The sequence below is a fragment of the Lepidothrix coronata genome, unplaced genomic scaffold (assembly GCF_001604755.1).
Source record: "Lepidothrix coronata isolate B3197 unplaced genomic scaffold, Lepidothrix_coronata-1.0 Scaffold68, whole genome shotgun sequence".
NCBI lineage: Eukaryota > Metazoa > Chordata > Aves > Passeriformes > Pipridae > Lepidothrix > Lepidothrix coronata.
Genome location: NW_016690248.1, coordinates 3,625,037 through 3,638,420, shown reverse-complemented (window position 1 = coordinate 3,638,420; position 13,384 = coordinate 3,625,037). Strand labels below are relative to the sequence as shown.

The window sequence follows — 13,384 nt, the reverse complement described above, 5'->3', positions numbered from 1 at the left end:
CATTACCAAGAATTCTAGGAAATAAACTATTTTATGAATTAAATGAAAACAGATAAGGAAAATGGTTTCCTAGAAGAAATTCTAGGCATTTTCAAGATTTTCTAAATATCTATATAGACAATTTAGGATTATTTCTTATCCTAGAATCCAACACATTACCTTCAGTCTTAAGAACAAAACATAAATATTTTGGGTTATTTTAAGATGGATATATTTTAAAGTGCAAAATATTCATGTGTTTAAACAGAGTGACAATATTGATGATTTTCAGCAGTCTTCAGCCCCAGTGTCATGGAGAAGGTTTCTCTCTTACTAAAAAATTCTGAAATGACAAAAATAAGATCAGTTTATATTTGAAACACCTTACCCTGAAAATACCTTTTCACTGCAACACCGTTGTTGGTCAAATTCATCTTTGCTCTAGACAAGAGTAAATCTGGTGTAACCCCACTAACTAAAAATGTCAGTAGCATATGGAATTCATGTATAGAAGTTGCTAAACTGAAATCTCTACAATGAGATCAGAACACAGCAAGTATTTTTTGCTGCAGAGGATGCTATAGAAAAATAATTGCTTACAGTGGAATGAGTTTCTGAGGGCACTTAGCTCATCATAGGTTGAGTACGTTTAGTGTTTCTGTCTTGCCATAATTCTTCAGAATATCTTCTAATTGCTTGTTTCATATAATTCGTCCTGCATGCAAAGATCATGAACTGCTCCAAAATAAGATGAGGGGATTGAAAATTGCCTGAACTGTAATCCCAGGACTTTTCCCTTCCCTTTAAGATTGAAAAGTGAAAATCCAACCCTCTAATTAAATAGATGTTTTTATGGGTGAGTGTTTATTGCACTTCTTTGCATAAGCATGACTGGCAATTGTGATAGCTATCTTCAAATGATAGGGAAATTAATAATTTCTTGTCACCATGTAAAAAATGTACTACAGCAAAGCCTTTTAGAATTATACAACAGGCTATTTCAGTTGGAAGGCACCTACAACAATCATCCAGTTTAACCATCTGACCAATTCAGAACTGACCAAATGTTAAAGCATGTTGTTAAGAGCATTGTCCAAAAGACTCTTAAACACTGATAGGCTTGGGGCACTGACCACCTCTCTAGGAAGCCTGTTCCAGGTTTGCCCACTCTCTCAGTAAAGACATGTTTCCTAACATTCAGTCTGAACCTTCCCTGATGCAGCTGTGAGCCATTCCTATGCGTCCTGTTACTGGATTCCAGGGAAAAGATCTCAGCATCTCCCTCTCCACTTCCCCTCCTCAGAATGCTGTAGAGGCCGGTTGGGTCACCTCTCAACCTCCTTCCCTCCAAACTAGAACAACCCAAAGTCCTCAGCTTCTCCTCTCAGCATATGCTTTCCAGCCTCATCACCAGCTTTGTTGCCCTCCTCTGGATGTATTCAAGGACTTTCACATCCTTCTTGCATTGTGGGGCCCAGAACTGCACACAAGCACTCCAGGTGAGCCCGTACCAATGCTGAATACATCAGGATATTTGCCTACTTTGAACGACTGGCTGTGCTGTTTGGTGTACCCCAGGATGGGGGTTTCCCTCTCAGCTCCCAAGGCTTCCTCCTATGTCATGGTGAGCCAGTTTATATTTGTGTCTGGCACTACTCCATCCTAGGTGCAGAATCTGGAATTTGGACTTGTTAAATTTGATCCCATTAATCGTAGCCCAATATTTCAATCTATCTAGATCCCCCTGCAGAACTTCCTGTCCCTCAAGAGAGTCAACAGCACCTCTCAGTTCAATGTCATCAGCAGACTTGCTAATGGTGCATTCAACCCCTGCATCCAGATCACTGATAAATATTTTGAACAGAACTGACCCTAGAACTGAAGACTGAGGAACATCGCTGTTGTCCTGTCACCAGTCAGATGTAACCCCATTCACTGCAAGCCTTTGGGCTCTGTCCTTCAGCCTTTTCTTCACCCAGTGCACTGTGAACTTGCTTGTCCCACACCTGGACAGCTTGTCCAGAAGTATGCTATGAGGGACAGTATCAAAAGCTTTACTAGAATCCAGAAAAACTGCACTTCTTACCTTCCCTGTTCTTAGCCCCAGCTTTGTTTTTGAATCTTCCTTGCCTTCTGCCCTACCAGAGTTTTCTATGATGTCTTTTATTTCACCACTTGATAAAAGTGTAAGACTGGGTTGTAGCTATCAGCAGAGACAGAACAATAACAAACAATTTGGAAAGCTATGAATGGTTTGTTTTCTATGAATGCGTATTCTCTGCAGTTTTCACAGCCTGATGCCTTCTACTGCACTGTGCAGGTATAGGACCTTGTAACTTGTTTAAGTTACTCTTCTTGCACGAGGAGGGTGAGTGTGATTACTTGTACAAGTGTTATGTTTGGGAAGCAGAAATAGCTGAAACGGCTTCACTCTCTATGAGTCTGATATCAGCCCAGGAGGAGAGGCTCTCTGAAAGAGTAGACTCTAATAGTAGACTCTAATAGACTCCTCTTTGGTCTCCTCTCTGCAGATCTAGGGGACAGCTAGTAAAGATAAATCAGAATTTCTGCTTGTATTTCAGAAGGTCTTTATAGGTTCTTCTTCATCTTCTTGACTGATGGAATGCCATTCTCATGACAAGGTTTTATCATAAGAATAAGTGAATAGGATAAAGGTCTTGATTCAACTTTTTCCTTGGTATTTCGGAGTCTTGGAAAAGAGTCTGTGACAGCAAGGTGTGGAAATGTCTCTGTGGGGGAGACAACAGAACTGAAATGTACAAACTTCACCATCAGTCTCTTTTTACAAAAAAGGACTGTGTACCACCGTATAAAAGCAAAGATTTTTATGAGAAAACCAACAGTATTTTATGAAATGACCTTGTAGTAATTGCTGTACATAATTACGGTCTAAAATGTTGTAGTTTTCTCTTTTTCATGATATTCATTTAAAGTTAAAATTGAGCTTCCTTTCTTTTTGATTGTTTCATCTAGCTTAAATTTTCAGGATGTTAGAGAGCTGAGCGGGATACAGAGAAATACACTGTCCTGTAGAATCATATTTTTTATTCTGAATTAATTACTAATAAGTTATATTTTCTAGGGAAGGTGGATAATTTATAACAGTAACAGAATCTTGTTCCATTTTTAGAAGCTTGTAATACTGATTTAAGATTAAATGGTGTGAAAGATAAAAATACATACATTTCCATTTTTATTCTTTTTATGTTTGCAACATACCCTCTGTACTTCCATGGTATGTAGTGTAAACAAACATTTTCTTCACAAAGGTTGATTTTGATCAGGATATTTGTATAGACAAATGTCCCAACATCTGCTGTAGAACTAGCACTGTTTTTGTTGATCAGCTTATATGCTATGTGTATCATACACATGATACCTGATATAGAATCAAGATTAATGGCTATCTCCTTTCTGTATCAAGTGTTTGAGGACACTCTCCTTTTTTCAAGTACAATCATTATTTCTTACATAAGAAAAGAAATAAAGAAAGAAAGTTTTAAAGAAAACTATCTTCCTGGAGGAAGATAGTCTTGCAAAGCATGAGTGAGGGGGTTTGGCTTTGCTCTATTGAGCTACATCACTCATTTTACCTAAATCTTGCCAATCAAGCTGCACTGACACATGTTTCAATATCAAACTTTCCAGCAAAATTAGCAAGTTTTCAAGGAGCTAGTCAAACAGAGAGGTATTGTGGTAAGACTATTGAAAAAAAAGTGAATAAGACAATATTTTCCTGATAAGACATTATTTTTCTCCTTCTAGTGTTGATAAGGTTGCTGTTTACATACTCTGAAAAGGGAATAATGAAGGAAACATGAGGCTTCCTCTCTGTTGAGAGGCAGCACTTCATAAGACCATGAAAAATCTGCATTCCAAATAAGTTAAATCAATATGAGAAAGATATTTGTATGTATCACAGCCAACCATATCCCCATTTGCAAAGTATCCTAGCTATTGTTATGACCTGAATTGGAAAAAGTTGTAGAAATAATTAATGTTTTCAAAACTATTGAAACCTACAGTGAAAAGATTCCTTCTAACCCTTTTATATTTTGCATTTCTGTTTTTAGTGCTTGGATTAATTAAAGCAGTAGATTAAACTGAGTTTTGAGATTCTAATAGTGCAAAAATGTTGTCTAACACATAATTGCGTGAATGAATGTGGCAAAAAGTGTTAAAGGTAATTTTGGGAGAAAACAGAGCGTCAGGTTTGTGACCCTGTGCATGACCCTTATCTATTTAAAATACAAACACTGAACAAATGAGAAATGTCCATTGGCTTTAATTTCTTTGCAACGTCTTCAAGAGTTCTTGATGATTAGATGCATTTTCTTAATTTTTTCTTTTTGAGCAGGAAAATTCTTAGGATGGATGAACTCTTTTCATTATACCTACTTTTAGATCAAAAGAATTAGATGCCAGTGATTTTTGGAGACCTGTGGCATGAAGTTGCTACACAGGAGATTCCATAATGTTTGCAAAAAATTAGTATACATTATGGATTAATTAAATATTTCTATCTTGGACACTGCAAATGGACACTGAATGCTTTGCGTTGACCTTTCATCTGGCTATTCAAAACTGAAACTTATGGTGCAGCATTTCTTGTTATAAGTACCTTATATTTACAAAGGATATATCCCTGTTAAAAGAGACTTCCATTCCCTTTGTATCTTGTAGCTGTTATGCACTGGTAGAGGTTAATTCCTTTAGACACGGTAAATGTTCAAATTTAAGTGCACACAAATGTGTATTGCTAAGGCAAGTTTCAGTGTTTGTCCCTTACTGGAGAAATGTACATTCACGGGAGCAGAGATTCTTGATCTAGCCCTACTGCCTGTTGATGCACTTAGGAGCATAACATCACTGATGATAATTTTAACAGATGATTATTATGAAGTCTTTCAAAAAGAATTCACAGTATTTCTAAGTGGAAGAAAAACAATGTTATGGCAAGGAGAGAACAAAAAACCAATGTGGATTAAGTGCATATTTGGGCTCCTAAAATACTTTGTTGGGTTTAAAGAAAAAAATTAGGAAATGGAGATTCAAGCACAGTACACAATTGCACTTTCTCTTGATATATTGCAATGTATCTTTGAAAGAACACACAGTGAGTTGAAACCTTTGTTCAGTGATTTTCTTCAAGAGGGTTTCTGTGTCTTCAGTCAATAGACATTTACAGGACACTGAGAGCTCCTGACGCCGAGTTCCTTCATTAGAGAACAAAATTTTCTGATGGTATTATTATGCACATGTGGCTGCAAATTCCCTAGCAGGGAATCACCTTACAGACTTTATGTCTAGGATATCTGTTTAGCATCTTGCTTCCTCTATCCTTCACAGTGCTGCTCTTTGAGGGTCCATAGGGCTCTGCTTTCTGAAAGCTCTCATTGGTCAGGTGTGAAAATGGCATTACTTGCTCTGCACTTGGGAGCTGTCTGGCAGCAGCTTTAAGACTGACCTCAACAGCAAGAAAATGGGTTTATCATTTTAATCTCCTCTGCGTAATCACCTTCTCTATGCATCTTGGGACATACACAAGGAGGAGTCTAAATTAAAAAGGTGTTGCTAGTCTGCACAGTTGGGGATTGTGTCCTGCAACAAGTAAGTTACTATAGTACATCAGGATACTTGCAAGTAAATCTGAGAAACTAAATAGTTCGATTTGGTTCTCTGCTTAAAATTATATAGTAGGGGAAAATTCTTTAATTAGGTTGAGCAAGATGACATATCCTGTGATTTTAGTATTTGTTGTTAATTGTTTTTTTAGATGTTGAAACACAAAATTGCTTTGAAATAAATATAACTTCATTTTGGATTGCATGTCATGTTTGAGCAGTGATGGTTCAGGAGAAATAAAGTTTGTGGGGAGAAATGTCATCTTTCATTACTGTTTCATGGAAAAAAACCCAGACAAGTTGTTGGGCATGCTGAGCCTTCTTTAGGCCTTAAAATAGAAATAGACATCTTCAGGCAATGTAAAATTCAAGAATACTTGTTTAGACATTAACTTATCAGGGTTGATCAATTAAAGGATTTAAGAGGGATGAGTAACACCACCAGTGGGAGGAATGGGTAAAGGGTTGGAATTCTTTATAAAACCTATGTATTGCTCCATACCAAAAGAACATGCACAGTCAATAAAGGTGAGCATCATTCAGCTATCAAAGTGAAAGGATTTTCCAGGAAGCAGCTGTTCCATCTCTGAGTTCATACCCCTTGAGGGGGACCTGTGAAATACATTAAAATGACAAATTAGAGGATTAAAAGTCATAACTCTATTCACTACTGAAACTCCTGGACTCTGAGAAGGCATTAATTTCAAGGTATATAACAGTTTATTTCCACAAATCTCTTCCTGCTTGATCTCTTGCTATTCCACATTTGCTTACTCTTTCTCTTTCCCTTTTGGTTCCATGGGCTTCTGTACATGTTAAAACCAGGAGAATAACATTGTCATCTCTCCCCTTGCTAATAACCTTCTCTCTATAGGTAATAATTACACTTTTCTTTCAAATCAAGTGGTTACAAAATTACCTTGAACTCAAACCAGTTTTTCCCAACTAAGGTGAAAGTTGTTTAGCTTTGAAGGATGTTACTGGCTGAGATCTGGTGCTACTAGAAAGCCTGCCTGCTGTATTTTTGGTCTCTATACCAGTTGCCTAATGAAGTCTATTATGTCTCTCTGCAAACCTCATTTCACTTTTCAGGAAGTTTATTTTATTTTATTTGCTAAAGCGTTTAAATGAAATTCATAAAACTTGCTCTTTTGGCTTTGGCTGACATAGAATTAGTTTTCTTCTTAGTAATAGCTGCTTCAGTGTTGTGCTTTGGATTTACTATAACAATAATGTTGATAACACACTGATGTTTTGGTTGTTGCTAAGTAGTGCTTATTCCAAGTGAAGGACGGTTCGGTTTCCCCTACTCTGACAGGGAGCAGGTGCACAAGAAGTTGGGGAGTGGTTGAGGGGGGATAGGCAGGACAATTGACCCCCAACTGGCCAAAGGGATATTCCATACCATAGAATGTCATGCTCAGTATGACAACTGTGGGGATTGACGAGGTGTCACTGATTGCTGCCAGGAGGCGGGCTGGGTATCAGTCAGCAGGTAGTGAGCAATTGTATTGTGCACCACTTATTTGTCTTGGGTCTTATTCCTTTCTCTCTCTGTGTCTCCCTTTTTAATTACTATTGTTAATATGGTTATTATAATAATTGTTTACTATTATTATAATTAATTATTATTATATTTTCTTTTGTTTCAATTATTAAGATGTTTTTCATCTCAATCCACAAGGTTTAATGTTTTTTTTCTGATTCTCCTCCCCACCTAAGGCGGGAGGGGGGGGGAGTACAAGATGGAAGCTGCATAGTTCTTAGTTGCTGGCTGGCTTTAAACCACTTGCAAATATTTTCCGGTGAACTAAATCTACATTCTCTGGTAAATATAATGTTAGAATAAGAAGTAAAATAACTCATATCTACTTATGAATTTAGAAGCCTGCCACATGGATCTTTCTCCTTTTCTCCCTAACACATCAAATACTTTTGATTATAACAAGGATTCAGAATTATTTTGGTTAGTGACACATGATCTACAGCCATTTTAACTGAAGGTTTGGGCATCTTTTACCACCCTCTCCAGCAAGAAATGAAAGGGGAATTGATTTATAGTTGCTGTCAGTTCCCTGTAGAACTAGAAGGATCTAATGGAAGGCACTCAAAATCTTAATGTTGATACCTTCTTCTTAACTTGTGGGACTAGCACAATCAGTGGGGAAAAGTGAGTTTAGATCAAGCATATGATGCAAAGATACTAATAAAGAAAAACAACATCAACTACAAAAACCCTCCTGAAAAAAACTCCAACAGCTCCTCCCCCCCAAGTTAGTCTTCGGAATTACTGGTAGTTTAAGCTGTTTCCTTTAATGAACTTTATTTATATTGTGTTGATGGTTGGATAATGTCTCCTGATTCTCTCCCTCTTTTCTTCTTAAACTACAGATTCCTGTACTTCTCAACCTGAGTAAAGATCCAGATGTTAACCTGCCTATGAAACCATTAATCTTCTCATTGGCCATGGGTGCGTGCCTTGGAGGTAAGAGTTTATGTGAGAAAGCTGACATAAGGTAATAGCTATGCAACTATGACATGGATAAGCTGGCACAATAGGTTCAGTCATTTTACTGTGCAAAGCATATGGAGGGCCTGATCCAGCTCCTTTTGACTTCAAAGCACTTCTTGATAAGGATCCCAGTTACTGCTGCTACAATAGGATTTTTGCAGTCTGTTTTTGGAGTCTATATCTGCATAATCTACAGACACACAAAAAAGCAGTCCAGATGGTGCTTATAGGGTTCTGATCTTTTGTGAAGAGAAAAGACAAAGATACATTTACAGCCATCATTGCTCATTGAAAAGATGCAGAAACTATATAATAGCTGAGATCTAAATGCTTGCTTCAAAGTCTGCTGAAGTTACTGAGAGGTTTTCTGGCTGGCTTACAGAAATGATTTGAGTATCCATTTTTTAACCTTTTTCACTCCTCATTCAAAGGAAAGTCCTTTTGAAGTCTTTGGGAAATACACTTCTAATAATGAAATTAACAGCCATTCTTCTAGCACCCATCTTTATGTAAACTGGGGTTTTGTGTACTGTCAGTGCATTAGTTGGTTTCAACATGTTGGGTTTTTTTAATTAAAAATATGGCATTTATGTGTTGTAGGCCCAGGATTTCCTCTCTAATTGTTATAACAATTTTTAAATTAATATTTGCAGGGTTTTTTTTACATTCTGCTAATGGCTTACGAAGGTGTTACAACTCAACATTTCCAAATAGCAAGTCCACTAAGTACAATTAAAGTATGTAAGTTTTTAATGAGAAATAAAGTTAGTATTATTTTTTTTACTACTTAGAATTTTAATGCTAATTGCATTGTGTTGGGCTGTGTTTTGATCTCTAAATATTTAGGTAGTTAGTTTATATAAAGTTAAAATGGATAAAATGTTGTTTCACCCTGGATCCATGCCTTCTTCCCCTCCATACCCCTCCAAACAGTTTCCTTGATTTTCAGGGATTAAAACTGAAACCAGTTTGGGGTATAATGCAAGTTCTGGTTTGTTTATTTAGCTAAGTGGTTGCTAGTACAAGTGACCTTAATACCTAACAAAGATTATAGTGATATAATTTACAGATTGAATTTTAAGAGCATGTTACAATTCCAGGACAATTTATACCAAACCACAGTTAGTCATTTGAGGAATATCTCTTTGTGCTTATCAATACTCATCATTATATTGTGACTTTAATCTGTTCCTCTTTAAAACTAGTCATTTGAATAATCAACATATCTTTATATAGATGTTTGCCATAAAAATATTGTCTTTCTTCGCATTTTGATTGGACTCAAAATTCTTAGAGGTCTTTTGCAACCTAAATGACACTATGTTTCTGTGAATTTGTTGATCACTGAACATACTATCATTTCGTTAAATTTTCAGATTAAAAAAAAAGCATAAGGAGCATAAAGTTAGCCAGATTCCGCTGACATATTCTCAGTGGGAGGCACTTCACCAGCCTTGGAGCCTTAACAAGTCTCATCTGATATTCCTCCAATATCTGTTAGCATCTTAACCCAGATTCCCTTAATTTGATTTGTTGAAGGGGTGCCTGGATTTTAAGAGACTTCTGTGTGTGTGCAGTATGAGACAAAAGTAAAAATGTAAACATTACCATGAGAATTATTTGAATTAAAGATATTAGAGATCCATAGGAGGTGCCTAGGTATGCTCCATACAAATATTTGCATAAAAAGTTATATCATTATCAGCAAAAGCTTAAACTCTCCAGACTGTGATCTATTAGGATAAAGCTGAGCATTTGCTGTGTTAGACTGAAATTTAATATGCTTCTGATTTTCCATTGTCAAAACAAAAAGCTAATTGACAGGAGCTTATTGTTGGAGAATAAAAAGTGTGGAAAAGCTTTAGATTTAGAAGATGTAGCCCTGAAAAGTAGGGGAAAAGGGGCTTTTATTTTTCCTGAAAAGGAAGTGTTGATAGCTTCTAAAAACTATTTCCAAAAGAGAATTCTTATCAACCCTGAAGTAATGTGAAAGAATCCTCAAGGAAGACTAATCCCACTGTGGAAGGAGTAGATGAAAATGATATCATTGCTGCCTGGCGCTCAGGGCAAAAATTGGGTCTTATCACTGTTTATGCAACCAAAGGAACTTGGATAAACAAGACATCTTGTAGAAGAGTCTGATGTAATAACAACACATTATAACTACATATTTTAGGGCTAGCTGTTTCCTACATAATGCAGTGCTTATTTTCTGGTAATTTGATACCATTTCTGGAGCTGAGGGTAAACACTGCTTATGTATCTGTAAAAGGAGTGTCAGCATTAGCATCTGTCTTGGAAAATGCCATGTGGCATTTTCTCCTAAAAAATTTCCAGTGGTTCCAATTACTTTTCTCCTATTGTCACAAAGTGCACAGGCAGCTACTACAGGTTTGGTAGAAATAGGATGAGAAAAGACAGTAATTTTCCTTCATTGCTTTAGCTGTTGTCCTGGAAGGATGGAGTCAGTTTCAAATAAGATGAAAAGACCTTTGATGGTATAACTGCCACATTGTTGTCATTGTCTCCCTAAAGAGAGCTGCTGCTGTTAAATTTCTGTCTTTCATGGCATTGGGCTCAGACACAGGGACTAATGGAATATCGTGTAGGTGCTCCTTGTTCTGTAAAATGTGTCTCTGAAGGTGAGAAGGGATGAAAAATTCTGACTCTTAATCAAGGAAGCCGAGCACAGTGTTAACTGTGAGCAGTTCCTGGTGGGAGTCACAGTTTTGAACTCTTTGGATATTCCTTGGAGTTTGCCTGTTGTCTTTGGCAGAATTTTTCTTGTTCAGGTCAGGTCAATCTTACAAGGTTAAGAAATAAACATGATAACTTTCCGGGGGATCTGGTTCTAGAAATTTAGATTTTTGTTTACCCCAGCCTCCCTGTTTGATGATGGGGATACTACAATGTTCAAGATGTTTATTCATCCACTGAAATTGCCAGATGCTCTCTGTTGAGCACATTGGAGCCCCTCATGTGACTGAGAGGTGTTCCCAAAGACAGGTCAAATGAATTCAGACTTTTAGGCCCTTTGATTGGTCAAATCTTCTGAATGCTGAACAACCCTATTAATTCACATCTGTCTGGGCATTAGTGGCCAGGCTGACTAAGTATCTAGAAAAATTGTGTTGCTCGTGAAGTTTTTTTATGTGTGATATGCCAGTATTTCAATTACATTTTGACAATGAAAAGAAAGAAAATAGAAAATCTAAAAGGTACTAAAGGAAACAAACAAGGAAGGAACTTCTGTGGTGTTCTGATGAATCTGTATCTGTATTTCTTTTGCACGAGAGGACACTGGATAAAGCTTCGTTCATTAATGCTTCCTATTTTTGTACATGATAGAATTATGACACTTTGGAGACTGAATGTTATGTAGACCTTCCAATAATGTCTAGGGAATGGTGCCCTGAAATTCTGGAGAGCAAATGAAGGTTGCTAGCTACAGCAATTTCAGAACAAGAGGAACTTTAATTGCACTTTTTCTATTGACTCATGAGTTTTAAAATAGCATGAAATAAGGATTCAACCTAAATTGAGTAAGTGTACAGTCAGAAATTCACCTGTTAAGATTGTTCAATTGTGTAGAACTAGATTATGTACTGAGCTGAAGAGGTTATAGCTAAAATATTATTTGAAGGGTTTTTCTACATTTGACATTTAAAGAGCTGGCATTTAATTGGCTTTTTATCTCTTTCTTTTTTTCCCCCCATGATTTATAAACAGTATGCTTTTGAAAAAAAATCAAATTAAATTTGGAAGTGCCTACCTTCTGAGATCTCAGGTGCTAGCATAGAAAAACTACTGCAAACCCTGTTCTATGGTCCAGAGGGAGTATTTTCTACAGTGTATAGTTTTTTGCACTATTTTCCTTCTCTGTGTATTTTCTTGAAGGACAACACCTGAAAGTCATCATTTTCACAATTCTGCAGAAATAGGCACTCTCTAGGATGCACACAGCTGTGCTGTTCTGGCCCCATGACTTGTCTGTAGGCTCTGCATCAAGACAGGAGGTAGGAAGAGAGGATTGCTGGAACTTTTCTTCTAACCTTACAGGGTCAAAACACAGGTGTGAGTAAAATTCATTATCCACAGGACATGTGCTAATTACAGCTATTACAGCTATCCTACAGTGTAGCTAAACAGTGGGATTTCTCTCAGTGGTCCACTGCTGCAGCTATTCTGCCTCTCAGCACCCCTCCTTAGGTCCCTGGTGCAGATGGGGCCTTGCACAGTCGAGTGTCACTGATTCATTATTCCCTGCTGATTCTGCTCAATAAAATCCTAAACTAGTTTTAAAGCTTCAGACACACTAAAGGTATAAAGCTAGAAATATTGTTTATATTCATAAACAAATCCTCTTTCTTTGCAATATGAGGAAAAAGTGATATCCTTCAATAAAACATAAAATGTATTATATGATAATTAATATTATGAAAAAATGTAGCTACTTTGAAGTTCTTTTATAGTTACAATAGATGAAGTTTGTATAACACTTTTCAACTTGAAAGATTAAAGAAGTCTATAAAAAATGGTATAAAAATATAGCCATTATTTAAGAGGAGCACTATTCAGCTTTGGTTTTGAATTTAACTGTTGTATAAAATGTGTAATTGAAACTGTAGGAAAATCATTTGGTGGAGACAATCTACCTACCTGAGCTTGATTTTAACCAGGACATGGATGTTGAAAGTTGCTGTTGTTTCTAAAGGAGTCTTTTAATGACAAGAAATCCTAGGGCTTAGTTTCCTGTCTTATGGGTGAGATAGTCCTGATTTAGGTAAGTATTTTTTTCATGGATAGAAAATTCAGTCCAAATCAAAGGGTGGTGTTATAAGGAATTAGAACAATCTTTCAAAAGGAAAGGGACGTCATTGCTCTTGACTTTGAAAGGCAGGCAAATTAAATAAGGAAATTTAGGAAATCTCTCAAAGTTTTTCCTTAAAGACCTCAGGGCAATCTTTAGCAGCATTATGTCTCTAAATTGTACACATCTAGAAGCATGTGTTTTGGATGTCTTCCACTGATGTCTAGTTTACTTTCTGAGTGTACTTTGCATTGTTTCTGTGATGTTTGCAATTATGAGAATGATTTAACTGTGATTGCTGTCCATTAAATGGCAGTACTACATGCTTATTCTTAACAAAAAACTCATTCATATGTTAGCTGAAAGTTTTTGAGTTTTATTGTAATCTGAAAAACAGCATCATCGGATATAAGCATGAGGAATCTTTTCACTCTATTT

General features: G+C 36.6%; 1 protein-coding gene across 1 annotated transcript in view; it reads left to right on the top strand.

Annotated features, from left to right (window-relative positions):
- The window catches only part of OCA2 (OCA2 melanosomal transmembrane protein), a 167,219-nt gene that overhangs the window by 105,363 nt on the left and 48,472 nt on the right, over positions 1 to 13,384 (top strand). The window contains exon 21 of the mRNA XM_017818343.1: positions 8,016 to 8,109. Within this exon, the coding sequence (XP_017673832.1) occupies positions 8,016 to 8,109 (94 nt within the window). The remainder of the gene's footprint in view (positions 1 to 8,015; positions 8,110 to 13,384) is intronic.